Raw genomic sequence first — 21,485 nt, 5'->3', positions numbered from 1 at the left:
GTAAATACTTCCTGTGGAAAGGAAGCAATGCATGACACATCTCCTGATTTAGTTCCAAAGTTCCTCTGAAGCTTAATGGATTTGTCGAAGGTCCTTGTCCATGTTATATATTATATTTGAAGAGGTAGTTCTGCAGATCTAATTGAGATTGAATAGCAAATAGTAAATTGTGAATTCTGGCATTCTAGCAGAACGTATTAGAACTTCATCTTAATTAAAAAAACAACAACAGATTGTACCTAGACTACATGATGACCTAATGAAAAACAAATAATTGCAGGGAATTTATTTGCTATAGTTTAGAAACAAAAAGTGCCTGGTTAGTGTACCATACAAATATTGTCATCCTGGGTCAATGCACTTGCCATTCTCTAGGCCATTTTAAGAAGCTAGAAATCCAGTTCTTGCACCCCCCTGAACATACTCCCGAAAGTTTCAAATTCTGAAGTGCCTCTTCAGAAAAATTGTTGATAGAATTTGTGAATTAAAAGCATAAATGTGAGCAAAAATATTCTTATTCTGTAAAGAAAGTGTACATATTTTTAGTTGTTAAAAATCTGACTCTTTTGCTAGAGTTGGAATTCATACAGGGGAATGTGAAATTACAAGTTTGTTGGAGATCTTATTACTGATTTGCAAGGTACTTGTGGGGCACAGGGACTTGGTGTCCTTTTTATTTAGCCTTTCACATAGAAGAGAAATGTGCAAATTTCTCATGGTTAGCATCCCTAAATTAAAATAGCATCACCACAACTGACTGCTGCCCAAATTATCTCTCATAAAGATTGACATTTCTATCCATGCCAACTGTTTATTCATGACCCAGAATTATGTTGGTCAAAAGAAAAGGGGTGGGGAAGAGTCATTACATATAGCATACTCTGACCAATAGGAGAAGCAAAAAGTATATGGAAAATGTACGACTACTGTTTCCTGGAACAGGAAAAACACTCATTAGAATGATGAGTGAGTGGTACTGATTGAACAATTAAGAAAATGCTTCATGTCCTAGTCTAATTACAGCACAGCTAGGTCAGAATTGATAAGAACTGCATACTTTCCCTGTCATCTGTCCATCTCCTCCCACATAAAGGTAATTGGTCAAAGTGTTTCTCTAGATTACATCATCATTTGGGGAGGCCATTGACCTAATTTTTATAAAGTCAAATATATAATGAGTGATCAGCTTAATAAACGGGGTCTTCTGGGAATTTCATGTCTCATCTGTTATGTGTTCGATAAAGTTATGTAACCAGATGAACATTGTGACCAGTGTATCTTATCCTTTTGTGAAGCTTGGTTTATTTTAATAACATTTATTAATGTTTCAGATTATCAATACTTAAGTGTCTCTCTGTGTTAGTTATTCTTCATCTTGCAGGCATCTTTGTATGCAGTATAACCCACAAAATTCGATGGGGATTATTTCCAAGCACACTTGTAAAATTATGCTGTTAGTTGTAGCACCATATTTTTTTCCTGAAACAGAACAATTTATCAAGTATATCAACCCTTCAGACCTTATAAAAGAAACCCTCTTCTCCCTGTCCCTATTTTACCTAATATCAAGCCCCTATTGTCACAACTTGCTACCCATTTCCTGTTTTTGATTTAGTTGCATACTGTATGAATGATCTCACAAATACAAATTTATTGAACTAATCAATTTAGAAGTTTCCTGGTCAATGGACTGGAGAAAGGTAGGTTGGTTTAATATGTGTGCATTCAAACAATTGAGAGTTAGAGAACATAAGAGTAGACTTCAGAAGATGAAGCCAAAAATCTGCGGAACTTGCTAGTTAGCTCCCCGCAAATGACTTGCTGCACACTTTTTACTTGCTTGCTTTTTAATCAAAATGTGGGCCCTTCTTATGAGTAAAAAGCAGGCACTGACTGGACTAGAAATGCAACAGGGTGGTGGAGGAATCATGGAGCACTCTTTGCCTTCTCAGTAGCCCACTTGATTTATATGCATAAAAGCTCAGTGAACTGACAACTGAGTTGCAGATCAATCCATTGCTCTTTGGCCAATCCAATGACGTTCTATTTCCCTTCCTCCAAGGCCAGGAGAGAAGCCACGGGCTGGTAAAGGTGGGAGAGATTGTTCTCTCCATCCTTTGCCAGCCTGCAAACTTGTCTGAAGGGAATTCCATGCACATTCTCTATGGAATTCTGCCTTAACAGCTGTGAAGACACCTTGATGCTTAGGGGTCCTTAATCGATTAACATGATTGGAATATTTTAAAACTAGGATCTGATGAACCATGTTGAAAATAATATTTCATCATATATTTATTGCGTATACAGTCTGTTTTAGTTCATGCTGGGTGTGCCTGGTGAATGAGTTGGAGGAGAAGAGTGAGAAAATTTGTATGATGTAAAAGGAATGAAAAGGCTTAGACATATGTTGTAATAAACTGGTTTTTTTAAGCCCAATATGTACTGTCAAAGATAAAGTTGGCATCTTCTCTGGCCATGGTTTGGCTTTAGCTGTGAACATATACAAAAAGTCTAATACGAAATATATATTGCTTATGCAAATTAACACTGCTGGTTATAGAGATACACTGCTAATGAAGTGACAGTAAAAACAACAACAACCCACTTAGCATAAACTATTAAATAAAGGCAGGCATCCTGTTCTGTCCAGCTTAGCAATCAGTTTGGGCTTTGTTGCCCTTCATATTTTTATTCTGTTGCCATTTGTTTTGTTCATCTAAAGCTTAAATTTCAATGGTAACACTTATAAGTTGCATTAGAAAGATTTCTACTTGGTAATCTGGAAATAAAATAGAAAATTGCATTTCCTTGAGGTCTTCCATTCAGGTTTTGGCCAGAGCATAAAAATGCCCATCAAGAGTTGAAAGTTATTGGCACCTTCAATCTACTCTCATAGCCAGCTGTTTTCCACTCTGTTGTCACATTTCATATACCGGACTACCAATTACTTTTAACTCCTTTTGTAACCATGAATGTTAAATTTGGTCATTCTGTACCTACATTTTCATCAGTTACAGGGAGAAAGAACCGTTTCAGGAGATTAGGATGCAACCCTAATTTTGAAGATGTCTTCCTGAAGAAGAGCTCCTAGTCAATCATATTATCAAAGTCCACAGGACAACTAATAGCTCTGCTTGTTAATTGTGCAGGCACAATGGTAACAGAGAAGGAGGATTACTTTGCCTCCATTGCAACCATAGGGTAACCCTAAGGTGGCCTCTAACTTATATTATATGAAAATTCCAGTTTCGTTTGTTAGGAATGTTTTTAATTTTAGTTTTATGTTTGATAGGTGCCTTGATTTTAATTTTTTTAATAGAAAGGTAGGATATAAACATCAAAATGCATGTTTTCTCAGGAGAGCCTTTCCACTAGTGGATGAATGATATTCCTGTCACTAACGTCTTGCCTAAAAGATCACCTTATCCCTTACACACACAACTGATTGCTGCCTTGTGCAAGAGAGGGCATTCTGCATATACCATCCTATTCAGGAGGTCTATTCCGCATGATGTCTGAATCAGGCCCTTAATGTGGCAGCAGCTATCCTTTGGAACTCCCCAGTAATGCATATTACACATCCATTTTTATTGCCTTTTCAGCACCTGCTAAAGATATTCTTCATTCAACAAGCTTCTTAAAATCCTTATCCCAACTGGGATTTGAATTGATTTTAAGTATGTGCCGTTGTTGTTTTAAAATCTTTTTTATAAATGCAAATGTTTTAATTGTTTTTATATTAGTAACTGTTTTATTTATATTACTATATTTTCATTCACTTTGAGACACTGTTCAAAATTTGCCAGGTACCAGGCATATTTTGCATCTGGCTATTAGCCACTTCCAACCAAGTGAAGACGCCCGGGTGCCAGGATGGCACCTGATATTTCCACCATCTGGAAGTGCATGCCTGGGGATCCTTGACTCTTTCCTGTTTTCACACACTAACAACACATCATTTAGAATCCTATCTGTGATATTTTGTCTCCACAATCAGAACAATTTTCAGTTGTATTGAAAAATACGACTTTTGAGCCAACTGGCCCCCAAATGGCAACTAGACATTCCATTTTGGCAATTGTTACCATGGTTTAATTAGCCATTTGGAGCCTAGCTTATATATCTGAGTTTCTGACACTGCTTTGGGATGCCTCGTGGGGAGCAATTCATAAATAAAATAAACAATAAACTTCCAAAAGGACAAGTACCTTGTCCATCTGCCTTCTTTCCAATATTTTGTCTGTGTCTAAAGAGTGGCTTAAAGATTGCCTTTGTGCAGGCTGTAAAGCACCAACTTGTGATGTTTAATTATGTTTTATTTGTTTATTAAATTTATATGCCGCCCTTCATTTGTGGATATCAGGACAGTTCACAACATAAAAATACAAAATGCATAATAAGAACAAACACACACACACACACACACACACACACACACACACACACACACAAATAACTCCCCTATCCCTTCCCACAAACACATTTAAAAAGGCATAGGAACCAAAGGGAGTTCCTAGGGAGTGACTACATCTTAGTCTTCTAGAAGCACAGGTAATTCAGTGGCAACTGCAGCAGAATGTTACCCAGGGGTATGCAACCTAAGGCCGTGGGCCGGATGCGGCCCAATCGCCTTCTCAGTCCCATGGATGGTCTGGGAATCAGCGTGTTTTTACATGAGTAGAATGTGTCCTTTTATTTAAAATGCATCTCTGGGTTATTTGTGGGGCATAGGAATTTGTTTCCCCCCCCCCAATATAGTCCGGTCCACCACATGGTCTGAGGTACATTGGACCGGCTGAAAAAGGTAAAAAACAATCTGTACTTTTGAGGGGGGAAATTGCATGGTACAGCCCTTTGGAGAACCACTACCACTTTGGAATGCTTGAGCAATTTCCCATTTGAAAAGGCTCCCTACACACACTAGGCATCTTAGGGAGATTTCTAGCATGGCATTCTCTATGACATTAAAACAAAGGCTTGTGGCGCGTTGAACACGAATAGATTGTGGCAAAAGCTTTTGTACACTAGAATCCCCTTCATACACATCAGATGCATGGAAATGTTATCATGTTGTATGTACATACAGAAAAAACATGGGAAATTGAGAGAGAAATGGCAAAATAGCAACAAGAACAAAAAAAAGCAAAGAAGAACCTGTGACAATTTTAGGCTTATCTTGCATTGCCATGGACTATACTACTTGCCCTTCATGCTTTTGAGCCCCACTTTTGCCTGTACATGTGTATATAAAATCACCCGTTCTAAGAAACAACTCTAGCAGGCTTGACAATTTTTAATTAGGATTTTTTAAAGCATGTCAGACAACACGTGCACACGTTTGGAGTTCTGATATCCGTTCATGATGCCAGAGCTCATCGGCCCCTGGAGAGGAGAAACCTTGAAGCCATGGATGGAGGAGCTGCAGAGGCTGTGGTAATGCTTATGGTGGCAGTTAGGGCTAGAGATGCATTCAGTTGAGGGATAATGTACTTGCATCCATGATTCTGCTAGAGCTAGTACACATACATTCATGGTGTGCTCATGTAACAGCTGCTGCTAAGTAACTTATTGCTTTAGTGAAACTCATATGGAAATAGGTTTTGGAACAAGAATGTTCTTCCTAGGAATAACCTCTCCTTTGTAGAGTATTGGGGTTTTAGTATAGGTCCAATGTTTTGTTCAGCTTACTGGCCATCATGTCAAACTTAGCCATCAAGGACTTGGCTCCCAGTACGTTTCCAAGCACAATTCAAAGTGTTGGTACTGACCTTTAAAGCCCTAAACAGCCTGAAGGAGCGTTTCCACCCCCATCTTTCAGCCTGGACACTGAGGTCCAGCTCCAAGGGCCTTCTGGCAGTTCCCTCACTGCGAAAAGTGAGGTTGCAGGGAACCAGGCAGAGGGCCTTCTCGGTAGTGGTGCCTGCCCTGTGGAATGCTCTCCCGTCAGATTTCAAGGAAATAAACAACTATGACTTTTAGAAGACATCTGAAGGCAACCCTGTTTGGGGAAGTTTTTAATGTTTGATATTTTATAGCTTTTTAATTCTGTTGAGAGCTGTCCAGGGTGGCTGGGGAAACCCAGCTAGATGGGCGGGGTATAAATAAATAAATAATTATTATTTATTAGAACTGCAGCAGTATTCACAGCAAAGATCAAACTACATATTACACTGTTTGGGCATGTAATCATTAGCTCAGGCTTCCTCAACCTCAGCCCTCCAGATGTTTTGAGACTACATTTCCCATCATCCCTGACCACTGGTCCTGCTAGCTAGGGATCATGAGAGTTGTAGGCCAAAAACATCTGGAGGGCCAAGGTTGAGGAAACCTGCATTAGCTTGAAAGTCTTTTATCTCTCGTTGCAGAGAAAGGCTGGAATTTTTTTCTGCCACATTTTTTTCTCCCAAATGCTGCCCCCAACCCCAAGTTCTGTACCTATGTTTGTGAGGTCAGCACCAATCTGTAGCACTAATGCCAGGAATAAGTAGAAACGGGGGGAAGTTTCAGGAGGAAAATGCCTGACTGGGGGAGAGTTAAGCACCCCAATTCTTCCCTGCAAAGAGAATTTTCTGCAACTGAAATGACCAGTTTTGCCCCAGGACTATTCCTGTACCAGACTGGGCAAGTTGTTGTTGTTTAGTCGTGTCCAACTCTTCATGACCCCATGGACAAGAGCACGCCTGGCACGCCTGTCTTCCACTGCCTCCCACAGTTTGGTAACTGGGCAAGTTACTTAGTCTCAAAGCAAACTTTGCGCATTCTGTCTCAAGCAGATTTAAGCTAAGTTGTGGACATGATCTGCTTCTGAATTGGCATATGAATTCTACTAGATGAGGAATTTAAGAGTGTTTTTGGCAAAGAGCTCAGTCGAGTGTAGACTGATAATCTCTTTACAGTGCTAGGAAGACAACAGAATTGTGTGTAAAAAGTTTCTAATTAAATGCTCAGTACTATTAGCTTATTCACTATTTTTCATATATTAGGTACATTAGAGCCTGGTGCTCATTCTGACCTGTGCAAAGCTGACTCCTAGTGGTAAATCTAAGGTGGTACAGGTTTCTTTGTTTCCAGAGTCAGGTCTGTTTTGGATACCATCTTTAATTCCTGTATTATACACAAATACAGCCATTAAATCCTAGCTTTTAAGTAAAACATGCACGTTATACATGCAGTTTACAATTTTTTGCAAATGCTTCAATAGGCACGGGAGAAGTCTTAATTTATAATAACTACACTACACTTGGATTTAGATCCAAGTTACATTATTCTGGTTAACTTGAACCATCTCCTTTTCAGGTTTCAGAGAGCATATTTTGTCAGTGTGTTATGTATGATTGGGGGGGGGAGCTAATCTTCTGATTTTTAAAATATAAATACTATCACAATGGTGTAGGAAATCCTGTTTGGAGAAACAGAATTAAAACAAGAACCTATGCGTCTTGACGGTATGAGAGTTTCAAGATATTCTTGAAGCACCATCTGTTTGATCCCATCTGTTTCCCCTCAACCTGTGACAAATCACTAAAAGTGCAATTCTAAATACTCCGTTTAGATTGCAATTACCAAGCATCTGTAAATAGAGGTAGTGGCCAGTGATGTGAAACCCCTGCATATTTGACTAAAGCAAATATCATTATCATTGTGGCCAGGGGGTAGCCACATGACTGTAATGCTAAGCCAGAAATCCCCTCCCTATGGTCTGTTAGTAATGAGGGTTGGGTGACTAGCAGATACAGGCCTGGTTCACACATAACAACACCATGGTAAACGTTAACCATAGTTAATATTAACCAGAGTTAAACCTGAGGTTGTATATCACATAATAATTAAGAACAGCAGCAAGAGCAGTCAAGCCTTGAGAGTGGTTTGAATTTGTTCTGTGAACCGCCCTGAGACCTCCTGGTTTAGGATGGTATATAAATTCAATAAATAATATTTTTTCTCTCTCTCTTCCATCACAGGTTTTGTAGTTTTTGAGTGGCGACAGCTCCCATAAGTAAGGAGGATGTCCGGGTTCTCAAAATGCTAAGCTACGGTTAACTGTAACTAAATTTTATCAACCAGCAAACCTTAATTAACAAGCAAGCCTTAACCATAGCTAATAAATCATAGTTAATTTGCTGGGCAAGGTTCATACATAATATTAACCAATGGTTTATATACAAACCAGACCACTGACACCTTGCTGGATTACCAAGAATAGCATCAAATTTTTGTTGACATCTGTCTTGAGAGACGACCATACTTCCGGGGGTGAAGTCAAACCACTGAAGAATCACAGCGCCTGCTGTGGCAGCAGAGACTGGTAACTCATAACTGCTGCCTCCCATGTGGTTTTTGCTGTGTTTGCAGCACCAAAGTGGGGTGGTCCAAATGCAGTATAACATTTCTATGTATGTTTATAGTAAGTAGGATAGGGAAATGTACTCAGTGTAATTCTCCTCCTTCATAACTTAATTTGTTACAATTTATACTCTGCCTTTCTACAGAAACTGTACTTAAGGTGGTCAATAACTGAACCAACAACAGTAAAATTACAGATATTGGCCTGATGCACCATTTTATTTCACTCTTTCCTGTATATATCCATTTGGAACCTTTTGAGATGGAAGATATAGATGTAAATGTCATTGATGGAAACCTTTGCTTCCTTTATGTGCACACAACTGCTTGTTTAGACTAATTGATGGGGCTATTATGAAGGGCTCTGGGAAGCTTACACAAATATTTACAATTTTACCCTTGGTGAAAAAAGAACACTGAAGTAGTAAAACATTCCTCTGAAAAGGCTCCAAAATAGTCAGTGCCCTTGGTATTTCATGTACAGAATAGCTGGCAGGTTCTTGATTTGGACTATTTAGCTTTGCCAGGTAGCCACTTTGATCATAGTGAATCTGATACTTTCCTCTTAGAAATAAGCTTTTTTCCTAAGAAATTCCATAATGAGATTAATAGAATTAGGCCTTCTATTTCCACTTGATCTAGGTGGACTCTTTGTGATGCACCTTCAACATGCAATTCTCCTCAGCCCTCCTTTCTGCTGAATTTTGGCAGGGTGGTTCTCCACCCTTCTCACCGGTTGATGCTATAGCGAGCCAAGTGCCTGTTGATTTTTAAATCTTTTTTTATACTAATAAACACACATGGTAGCTAAAGCCCAGAAAGCAGGCATCACAAAGGGACTAACTAACCCTGTAAAGCATTTGTGAGATATATTTATATTTCTGATGGTGCCCAAACATATGTTTCTACTGAGACAAATGAAATCCAAATTTTTGTTAATAAAATGAACCACCTGCTTGTCTGTGCTTTTAATTCCCACTTTATGATTTTGGCATGTTTAAGCCTGGATTTTCTTTGGCCTGCTGTTGTGTTCAGCCTACTATTGGCCTAAACTGGGCTGATAGACTCTAGCCCCATTCATTTGAATACAGGAGTTCCCCTGTTTTCATATGTGAAAGGTTGGAGACTGCTTGGTGTATGTTCTTGAATGCTAATAAAACTGAACTGAGGGCCAGTTTTCAAGGTAACTTTTATGTGTGTTAGTAGGATTGTAAGATACGTCTGTGATGTGCACTTGATTGTTATCAAGTAGGTTGCATAATATATATTCAGATTAGAAAGCAAAGTTGCATAATATATATTCAGATTAGAAAGCAAAGTTGTATTCTCTATAGGAAAAAGGGAAGCTGCATGGATGAATATCACATTTATGTGGCATGCTAGTATTTGAAAATGAACTCCATCTGAAAGGCCAACCCAGTAGCAACGGGGACTATTTTTTAAAATGTAAAATTACATATGAAATATTTCAAATCTAGTTTAGTATGGTGGTTTAGTCCAGGATTCAAACCCCCCCCCCCCACTCAGCTGTGATTTGGGGCCATTCACTGTCTGTCTCTCAGCTTAATCTGTCTCACAGGGTTGTTGTGAGGATAACATGGGGAGGGGGAGAATCATGTAAGCCACCTTGAGCTCCCTGGAGGAAAGATGGGCAAAAAATGTAATAATATTGTGATCATGGTCAACTGTAACACAGTTTCCCATGGAACTATACAGGTACTAATTTATTTTCTCCACCATCAAAAACGTACCGTAATTAAGCCTTCATATGCAGTTCTTAAAAACAACATCATTTTCTCCCTTAGGACAACATCTTCAAGAATTAAGGTGCCAAAAGTTGATACTTAAGACCTAGGTGGTAGACTGCTATTCCTCTTCTCAGAAGAACCTTTGACATAAGGCAGAAATTAGAACCCTCAAAAATTAGAAGATGAGTTTACCAATCCATATGGGGCCTGATAAACCTGCTATCAATAGGATAGAGAAGGCTTTTGAATCCACAAATCATGACAGCCTTCTTGCTAATGGAATACAAGCTCTTGAGTCTCATACCACAGAGACATGAGACCATCTTAGTAACAGACGTTGTATACTTAACAAAATCATTAATATGCCAGTACACATGTAGGAATTTTTCCATCATAAATTGTGCAGATGCCTGCCTGACCTTTGTAGGTGCATTTTGATACCTTCTGCTCTTTATAAAAAAGTCACATTGCTTATTTTTACTTTGCTGGTTTACACATTTTGCAGGTAGCTTACCTGGCTTTGGAGAGACTGTAATGTCACCAGGAAATTCATTCCTGTCGTTTCACAAATAGGATTTATTATATAATTAAAAATAAGTTAGCAAATGTAAGCACAGGAAGGAACCCGCACAGATGTACATCCTGGTTGTGCATTCTTAAACACCAAAGAATCACTCCTATTGCTACAGTAATCAACGATAGAACTTCTATGAGCTCAAGTGGAATCATGATTATAGCCTGGGAATCATCCAGATGTCATTATTCTCAAACACTTGTCATTTAGGAGATAGATTGATACATTATCATGTGTAATTCCCCCCTCCCCTTGAAGTTTTGTGAGTAGTTTATATTATCGAAATAATATTAAAATAAATTATCAATAAAAAACATTTGTTGCCATAGATAATATCTTACTGAATTGAATATAGTAACAGATCCTATTCTGGGAAACATATAAGAGTTGCTCACAGTAATGAGAAGTAAAGCCGTTACGTAATGCTACTTGTGTGCTGTAAACGGATGTCTTAATCTATTGATTCAACTAGTGACCTTTCACCTTCTTTGCTACCATGTTGCTACCCAATGGCTGCTTGTCAGATTTTAAAAAACAATTAACACAGACACAGTGTCTTTCAGGAAGATGCTGCAGTTTCCATTTCTAAACCAATGAGAATGAGCAGTGATTTATCTTCTTTTTCTTTTTCGTTATCTTTTTCATTATAACAGCAGACAAAAATTAAAAGATTAGAAACAAAACTAAGAAATAGGCACATAGAGTGAGTAGTTGCATATGAAGTGCATGTAAAGATTATCAGTTTTATCAGATCATCAAGTCTAGTTCCAGATTTGCCAGGTGTGATGTCATAAAGGAATGCCAAATCACATAAAAAGTGTCTGGAGCTTCTAGTCCTTTCCAAAATTTCAGATTATGCATGGTTTTCTCTGCTATAGATTTATTCCAGAGTAAGTGGTACCAAGTGTCCAGTGTAAGATTTTGAGCTGTTTTCCCTTGAGTTGCAATTACTGTTCTTGTTGCCATGATCACATATAAGACCAGTTCTTTTGACAACATAGTTACATTGGTATCATCGTCACTGGTCTATGTCCAATGGTCTATTTAGGGGTTGTTTTTGTTGCTTTAAATAACTTGTACATATGAGACTAGATACTTGTTAAATGTTGCTGTTTAGCTTTCCCAGAAATTGTAGTTTCATCTGTCATTGTTTCAACAAAAATGTTATCAAAACATTTCACATTTCAGATTCAGAGTTCAGTCAAGTTTTTGAGTCCACTTTTCTCAAATTCTCTCTGAATGATTATGCTTGCTTATCAGCTGCAAATTAGCTGTATGTGGGCAGTCCACATGTTTTCTTGTATAGAGTTTATTCAAGGTCACAAGCAGAAATACGGAACATAGGAGGGATACATTTTCCCTTGGCTTCTCTTCTTAACTATAACAAATGTTTGTCTAGCAGTACAAATTAGCATTTCCAGACTAATTATTTTGCTCATTAGTCTGCTAGTTTGAAAGTGCAGTTCCCAATACATCTTTTACCTTTTGTTGCTAATTGTCATCCTTAAAATTCGGCATAGGCGATATGGGCACTGGAAGTTGGAAGTACTGTATGTGTTTTGCTCATTTACCGTTTCTATTTACTGCTAGTGTAATTTGTTCTATCTGCTGGAAACACAAGGACAGCCTTCACCAACCCATGCTGGCTAGGGCTGTTGGAGATTGTAGTCCAAAGGATGTGGAAGGTGCCAGGTTGCCAAAGTTCGTTCTAAAAAAACTTAGAAACTCAAATTGTGAGCACTAGTGTCATGGTGTGTGTTAGGTCTAGTGCAGGCACCCCCAAACTTCGGCCCTCCAGATGTTTTGGACTACAATTCCCATCTTCCCCGACCACTGGTCCTGTTAGCTAGGGATCATGAGAGTTGTAGGCCAAAACATCTGGAGGGCCACAGTTTGGGGGTGCCTGGTCTAGAGATTACATGGATAAAAAGGAAGGTGCAATCCTCTAAACGACTACTCCGAAGTAATTTCAACAGTGCTGACATTTTAGAGGTTCAGTCAGAAACTGATGTCAGCAAACTGGAAAGCTGTGCTGATGTGCTCCTGTTGATTTTAAATGCTTTCAGCTGAGATAAATAAATTGAACTCACAAGCATAATATGGCAAATCACGGACCAGGCAGCAGACCGTCTGCGAGAAATACAGATGACATACAACGTAAAAACCTCAGCACAAGTTGACAAAATGATGCTGAGATAAAATGACATTTACAAAGGCTACACCAGCACAGCAGCAGCATTATTAAGACTTGTGAAGTGAAATTATCGCTCTGCTGTTGATATACTTTTCCTAGAACACATACAGGTAAAGGGTACCAAAGTGTTGGACATTATTCAAAAGAACAGTAAAAGAGCTCTCCCCTGGCCACACCCTGCATTGGCCTTCCTTCACAACCCAAGTGAAGTAACCCACGACCTGGCTAGAATGAACTCTGATAATGCTCATGGTATTTATTATTTGAATGGAGGAAAGAGAGAGAGAGAGAATATAGAAACTAGCTTGTTGTACAGATATAAAAATTACATTTGTTGTTCTGCTGTTCATGCCTGCCCACCAGCATGTGGCCCCCGAAAAGTTTCACAGAAGGGACAGTGACCCTCAGAATAGAAAAGATCCCCTACCCCTGATCAATCAATCAATCTTTATTGCGGTCAAAGACCAGACAGACAGCAAAGTTAACAACAACAACAACAACTTATGCCACAACCACATGAAGAAGGGGATGTAATTAAATTTTTCCTATAAACTTATTTACTTTAAAAATAAACCTCCTTCAGTTAAAATCTGCATGCCAGAGATTAAAATCAGTACTCGTTCGCTGGCCATCACTGTCACCACAGCCTGTCTTGTCCTTGGTGCTATAAAACAGAATTTCGCAACAGGCCTGATGATATCCTGATCTTTATTGGCAAGAAGGTATTTAGCATAAGTTTCCTCTGAGCGGCTAGGTAATTTCCTTAATAACGGTAAAATTAGCTCTCTTCGGGTATCACAATACAACGGCTCCCCCCACCCCAGTTGTTTTTGAGTGACAACACTTTGGAATGGGTTGTGCTCTCGACTGCCATCAGAAATCATTGGTGATGTATAATGAGTTTTGAACAGATATGTAATGCTGTCACATTGTATCTGCCCTACACACCCACAGTAATATTGAAACACAGTGGACATCAGTATTTGAGGTATGGTTTCCTTTTGCTGGATTTGATTATCCCAGACTATAATCTTCTCTACAGGTAGTGTGTCTGTTTTCACTGTTCATAAAACTTTTTAATTATTAAATCCAAATCTTCAACAGTCTTTCCCCCTCTACCACAATTTAAAATAATGAAAATTATACCCAAATTGGGCTACGGAGGGCACTACAATCATTTGCGGAATACTGTACAGAAGCCCATCTCACTATTAATTATCAAAAGACAAAAACAATGTCTTTCGCCAAACGTCCTAAGAACTACAGTGGTACCTCGGTTTATGAACACAATTGGTTCCGGAAGTCTGTTCATAAACTGAAGCGTTCATAAACTGAAGCGAACTTTCCCATTGAAAGTAATGGAAAGTGGATTAATCCGTTCCAGACGGTCCGCAGAGTAACCGTTCATAAACTGAAGCGAACTTTCCCATTGAAAGTAATGGAAAGTGGATTAATCCGTTCCAGACGGGTCCGCGGAGTACTTAAACTGAAGCGTTCATAAACTGAAACATGGGTGTAATTGGTTCCGGAAGTCTGTTCATAAACTGAAGCGTTCATAAACTGAAGCGAACTTTCCCATTAAAAGTAATGGAAAGTGAATTAATCCGTTCCGGATGGGTCTGCGGTGTTCATAAACCGAAAATTCATAAACCGAGGTGTTCATAAACCGAGGTTCCACTGTATACATGGAGCATAAGCGGCCAGAAAATTGAACAGATCCACTGCCTAAAATATCTAGGCGTCGTCTTTCATGATAAAGGGCTAAAGAAAGCCCACTTAATACAGTCCGTAACAGCAGCCCACAAATCCTCTACAGCCATTCTAAGCTTTCTTAGAACAAAGGGGGGAACAGTATATTCCTGCGGCTTTAAAACTGTATGAGGCTAAGGTGATGGCTCAGCTGCTCTTTGGGGCCAACCTTAACATCCCGCCACCTAATCTGACGACAGCCGAAAGAGTACAGTCCAAATTCCTTAGAGCGGCTTTACAAATGCCCCCGTGTGTGTCAAACGCTGCCATACGATTAGAAACAGGCCTGACCTGCGTGGAGGCCAGAGTGTGAATGCAGGCTTGTAATCTATGGCTGAAACTTAACATGAACCCTCAGGGCCTACTTCTGTTGCTAGTGAAAGATAACTATGAATCCCTCTGGACCAAGACCATAGTGAATAAGATGCTGAGTATAGGCCTCAATCCATCCAGCCTTATGTCACGTGATCTTAATACAGCAAAGACCCTTATTAAACAGAGGATTATAGATATAGAAAGACCGAAGGATTTGAGTAAAGTACCTCACTTTCTAATTGAGGAGGAAAGGAGATACTTGGCCCGCCCAGCCAGATATTTATTCCACCTGGAAATACCCTCTCATATTCACTTTGGTCCGTAACCGCATAATGCCTTCAGCAGTTCTCCAAGGGAAGTACAAATGGATCCCTTTATGTGAGAGATGCTGCCTGTGCGGATCAGGAGAAATGGAATCTATCGGCCATATACTTTTGCGATGCTGCTTCTACGAGGAGGTGCGAGGCGAGCTTATCCACACTATACTGGCAGAGCTACCTGGACGCTCGGATAATTTCTATATAGAGTGGCTTCTTTCCGACGCTAACTCGAAGGTAGCCAAATTCTGTGCTAGAGTCATAAAAATTCGGTCTAATTAATTAGCAGTGCCCAAATATCTTCAGAACATCTTCAGGACTAGCTAAAGAGGACCCAGTGTTATTAATTGCTGTAGTCTACCTCCCTAAGTAGTAACACTCCTTTTAATCAGTTTTCTTTTAAACAATTGTTAAAAACTTATATTTATTGCCTATTTTTAGATTATTACTGTTTTTCTTTTATTGTTTTATGTATTGCATATTTATGTGTGCTGGTCAAGAACCGTAATCAATCAATCAATCAATCAATCAATAAAAATTATAAATGTGAACATACTCTGGAAATGAGATTATAACACTCACATATACAGCAAATGTGGAAAGAACATTGGTCCCTGGTCTTGAATCAAATCCCAGCTCAGACAGGGATTTCATGGATGACCTTGAACGAGTCTTCTTTGGTCTCTGTAAGGTGATATGAAAAGGATAGCAACCTGTCTCTGTGGTTGTCATGGGGATGAGTTAGAACAGGGACTGCAAGGCAACTAGAAAATCAAATAATAAGAAATAATAAAGTTTCTCCAGAAGTGTTCACTGAACTATTTAGATACTCCTTGGCTTGGATCAAAACAAAGCTTCTGTCACTTTATTGTAATAGGCAAGAGGGCACTTCAAAGCTAAACATTTTCGCAAGGAGTGCCGAAAAGTCACTGAGAAAGGGAGCCCTTTGGGGACAGAAGCACTTGGAAAACATACACAACAAATAATGGTAGTGCGCTCTCTCTCTCTCTAATTATTATTATTTACAGTGGAATGGACACCCTCAGGAGGTTGTGAACTCTCCTTCCCTGGAGATTTTAAGCAGAGGTTGGGAGGCCATCACCAGCGCCGCCCAACGTGGGGTGCCAGTACAGAACGATGGCGAATGCAAACGGCAGCAGAGGAAACATCTCCGGACGGGATCTGCCGCCGCTTGCATTCCCCGTCGTTCTGCGCTGGCAGCCCACGTTGGGCGGTGCTGGGAGTGTCCGCCGACAGCAGAAAAGCCAGCAAAGGAACCCTCAGCTCGGCACACGCAACAGGATGTGTCACACAGCACCCACAACATTACATGGTGTTCTGGGTGCTGCACACACAGCCAAAACAGTTAGCCGCCATGCAGCTGGGGGGGGGGGGAAGGCAGCGGGCAGACAGCATGGTGACTGTACCACCCGATATTTTGCCCCTCAACATGGAACCTGCACCCACCTTCATACGGCCCTGTGCATGGGGCACCCCCGTTGGTTGGCGCTGTGATTCCCTGTGTCCCACAACTGTTCTAAACAACTATTCCCTAGGGGCACCGGGCGGATCTTTGCACCCCAGCGCCGCATATGCTTAAGACGGTCCTGGCCATCACTTTGGTTGAGATTCCTGCATTTCAGGGGATTGGACTAGATGACCCTTGGAGCCCCTTCCATTCTACGATTCTATGATACTAATATTTCTAACCCACTCTTCATCATATCTGTTCTCTGCCATAATCAGAACCAGGAAGGAGACAGTTAATATTCAGTGAACACAGATGGGTGAGAATATTACTTTTATTAAATGAGGTTCTGGATCACGCCAGAAAGTGTTTACAATGAGGACATGCTTACAACAATGCTGGTACCATAACCTGAAGTGGGATGCTGTGCCAGCGTGAATGTTCAGATCAGTATGTTAATATATTGAGGTTACTCCGGCCAGTACCAGAACAATTGTGATTGAGACGTTATAAGTATACTAGCATTTACTGATCTTTACCCAGTAAATTTACAGGGACTTTTTTGAGGAGTTTCCCACTGTTTTGTTCAGAAAAAGAGGCATTTATTTAAACCTTATGTTCATTTAGATTTTCAAAGATGTGCAGAGGAGAACTTTTAAAGTTTTTCTCCCCCCCCCCCCATTTATATCTTACTTGCAATTTTGACATCTGGTAACATTTTCCTGTAGAATCCAGATGTAAGGGCCCTTAACTTCTGACACCTCTTATTTTCAGGACTAAGACTTTGAAGATTTTACTCCAGTAGTTTAAGTATCAGTGATTGAAATCCCAGACCACTTGAATCTTACATATATTTGTAACCACCTATTTTCCTTTGTCACATTCTGATCTTTTACATCCTCTGAAAGCACCGCATAATCCCACCCACATTATGTGTTTGAATAGCATCAGTCTTTGTGATTATTCCTTAACATGAAACTCCTGCCTCCTGGATTTTTATTACAGCCTGAGTATTTTCATGGATACATCATTAAGCCCCATTTCTTCAGACATACACTTGTAGCCAGAAGCAAAGCCACTAATGGGCTGCGCTAATTGACATTAATATTAATGTAGTTTTAAATGGGCTGCATGGCCTAAGCTTTTGGAGTAAGATGGTTTTCCCTAAGAACGTAAGAGCATTGCTAGATAAGATCAAAGGCCTATCTAGTCCAGGATTCTATTCTCACAGGAAGCCCATAGGCAGGTTGTTTGCACAATAACCCTCTCTTCCTCATGTTTCACAGCAACTGGAATTCAGATGCATACTGCTTCAGACACTGGAAGTAACATATAGTCATCATGACTAGTAGCCATTAATAGCTTTATCCACCATGAGCTCATCTTAATTCCCTTTTAAAGCCTTCCAAGTTGGTACACATCACAACATCTTGTGGGAGGAAATCCCATAGTTTGACTATGTGTTGTGTGAAGAAGTACTGTGCACTATGAGAGATGAAAAAGCATATCCCTGTCTAGAGATGTGAAGGCCTGGAAAATAATCCAGAAAATTTGGGGTGGATAGATGGCAAACTATTTTTTCTGGTTTGTTAATGGGCCTTCACTTTTATGTACTTATCTACTTTTCCCACAATACCCCCCCACTTACCATTTTGTCCATGCTTTTGTCTCTCCAGACTCCTTGGGGGGGGGGGGAGATCAAGATAGAAATGTAATAAAAATAAATGATAAAAAATAATAAGCTAAAAAGCCCCAAGCCTTGTAAACTTTCCTCATTGGGGAGTTGCTTCAGTTCATCCATCATTTTGCCAAAATCATTTTGGTTGCCTTCCTCACACCTCCAATGAACAGTGTTTGCATTGTATATGAGGATGGGTAAACTGTTCAATAATGTTAAAAAGAGTGGTGGGTTTTTTTGGGTTTCTTTACAAGTGCTTTTTCAACAAAGTGAGGGGAAGAAATTAAAACCATTTGTGATCAAAGTATGTTTTCCCCTCTTTTTTGATTTTTTGTTTTCATTAGACAAAATTGAAGAAGCACAAAAAGAACTTAATGAAACGGAAGACTCACAGAAAGGTAAAACACACCACTGTTTCTCTTCCTGCAGCCTTTCTCCAGCAATTCCATAATAATAATGATAAATAATTATATGCAAATAATACTAATAATGAAAGACCACCATCAGCTCACATTGCAGATACAGTGGCCAGCCATTCCTGATCATTGGACATGTTGGCTGCGGCTGAGTCCAACAACACCTGGAGGGCACCATGATGACTAGCCCATTCCGACCTCCTGTTCCCCACAGTAGCCAATCAGATGCCTCCCTTGTTCTTGTCCACCATAAATTGTTCAGGAGCAGAATGTCTAAGAAGATGGGGATTTCACTGAGCTATAATGACTAATAAACTACCGGTAACTGTGATAGTTTTCTCTTCCCTAAATTTTAAGCAGCTGTTGATGGTGCAATCTTATTACCTTATCCTCAAAGTATTCTTGCTAAATGGACTGAAAGAACTTGTTGTTGTTGTTTAGTCGTTTAGTCGTGTCCGACTCTTCGTGACCCCATGGACCAGAGCACGCCAGGCACTCCTGTCTTGCACTGCCTCCCGCAGTTTGGTCAAACTCATGTTCGTAGCTTCAAGAGCACTGTCCAACCATCTCATCCTCTGTCGTCCCCTTCTCCTAGTGCCCTCAATCTTTCCCAACATCAGGGTCTTTTCCAGGGAGTCTTCTCTTCTCATGAGGTGGCCAAAGTATTGGAACCTCAGCTTCACAATCTGTCCTTCCAGTGAGCTTAGTTTCTTAATTATTAAAGTTCTCTCCATATGTGCGTCATTTTGAACTGGCTTGGAATACTTTTAGCTGCTTTGAATATGTTGATGTTGTTACTACCATGTTCCTTAATCATTATTTTGTATTTCCATCATCAGCATCCACCAGTCTTGAAAACCTGGGCGTTGATTTGGAATTTAAATTTTGACCATTTTCATTCAAGTTTCCTAAAAACCTGTTACTGGTAAATGATCATCACAGGGAATTTTTCGCAGAGCTTTGAAAGGGAAGGAAACTAAGGCCTCCATGCTGAGGTCTCTGCGTAAGGGTATTAGTGTTGCATTGTGTATGTCTCTTTAAAAACACACATACACCCAAATAAACCCTTTTGGAGCAGCTGCCAGAAAGGGCTCAATCTACAACTTCAGGGCTTTTAAATTTAAGACACACATTCTCCCCTGATTCCAAACATCTTGTAAGGGCCAGCATATATTGAATACTTGGTTATATGTCCCAGAGCACAAAAAGTGAAATCAGCCCTTAGTTTATGGTCTTTTACGTTGTAAATTATTGCCAGGTTTAAAACCAAAACCTGCCCTCTGTATCTGACACTGGATTGCCTGGCTCTCATTGAAAGGGGTTGCATAAGAAAGTTCAATGTGATTTGCCAGCAATATGCAAGCCTCGCCTCCAAATACATATAACTTACAGCATTTTGTTAGTACTCAATAAAAATCAATCGCCTAGAATAACTTATATTATTTTGCACTTTTAGTACTAGGGCACAACTTACATAAGCCTTAGCTACCTCTACATACAGCAATACCTTTATTTAGTGCCACATTAACAGTGATGGCCCAGTAAAGATAACTAATACTTTAAAGTTACAGGTAGGTAGCCGTGTTTTGTCTGATGCAGTCAAAACAAAATAAAAAAATCCTTCCAGTAGCACCTTAGAGACCAACTAAGTTTGTCATAGGTATGAGCTTTCGTGTGCATGCATGAAATCTGAAGAAGTATCTAAAGTATCTGAAGAGGTATCTGAAGAAGTGTGCATGCACACAAAAGCTCATACCTATGACAAACTTAGTTGGTCTCTAAGGTACTACTGGAAGGATTTTTTTATTTTGTTAATACTTTAAAGGGTATTTAGGTAATCAAATCCTTTCTTTTATACATCACTGGCTTTATCCAAGCATGAATATGTACTGTTGTCCATTTCTGCTAACCCAGATCATAGCTTAATTTTAAAAGCAAAATAAATTCTTGACAGGTATCAGTTTCCCCAATGTAACCTAGGCTACAGCAAGCTGGTTGTTCCTTCTGTCTCAGTCAGGCTTCATTCATCCCATTCTGTTTCTTGTTGGGTGAATCTCTATATTGCTGTATATTTCAGCCAGTCCTCATTCCTTTGACTGCTCAACTTTACATGTTTTCTAGGCTGAAACATATTGTGCCTGAGGAAGAATAGGGCTCATATCTTTTCAGAAGCATTGGGTTGTCCACAATTGTATTCACTGAGGCCATGTCTTCCTGCAACTTGTTTGATATCCAGTCCCGGCTGCCTTTCCCCCATCTAAATTCAGTGTCTTAGTTGTTTCCATACCATTGACATAGAATTCTAATTCAAGATAATTGCTCTTAACTTCTTCTCTGAATGGAGAAGTTAATTTCTGCTGATGATTCTTGAAGAAAACATAACATTTGTAAGTGCATATGCTTTAAATCTCTCACTGCTGAAATCTACTCAGAAAATCAGTAACGGGTGCCAGACCCAGCAGAGCTGGGATTGTTTTGACAATAGAGAAGAAAACACACTGAGTATGCTTAATTTAGCACTTAATCTTTCAAAGCTATTCTGACAATTCTGTCTTAAACATGAAGAAAGAATACATGAATGCATTGATTTTTGCTGAGTACAACGACGTCTCAACAAAAGAAACTTCCAATCAAATGTTTTCAAGTGAATATTTTAAAGGTCTAGAGGCCAGAAGTGCAAATG

General features: G+C 39.6%; 1 protein-coding gene across 13 annotated transcripts in view; it reads left to right on the top strand.

The window, feature by feature from the left end:
- HIVEP1 (HIVEP zinc finger 1) overlaps positions 1-21,485 on the top strand; it is a 94,964-nt gene that overhangs the window by 42,660 nt on the left and 30,819 nt on the right. For 11 of the 13 annotated variants that reach the window (XM_035124479.2, XM_035124484.2, XM_035124487.2 and 8 more), the window contains one exon: positions 18,731-18,784. The exons of the other annotated variants lie outside the window; for them this stretch is intronic. In XM_035124479.2, the coding sequence (XP_034980370.1) occupies positions 18,731-18,784 (54 nt within the window). The remainder of the gene's footprint in view (positions 1-18,730; positions 18,785-21,485) is intronic. 13 annotated transcript variants of the gene reach the window in all.

The sequence above is a fragment of the Zootoca vivipara genome, chromosome 8 (assembly GCF_963506605.1).
Source record: "Zootoca vivipara chromosome 8, rZooViv1.1, whole genome shotgun sequence".
Lineage (NCBI taxonomy): Eukaryota > Metazoa > Chordata > Lepidosauria > Squamata > Lacertidae > Zootoca > Zootoca vivipara.
The sequence above is the reverse complement of the archived record's forward strand: the minus strand, read 5'-3'. Positions and strand labels throughout refer to the sequence as shown.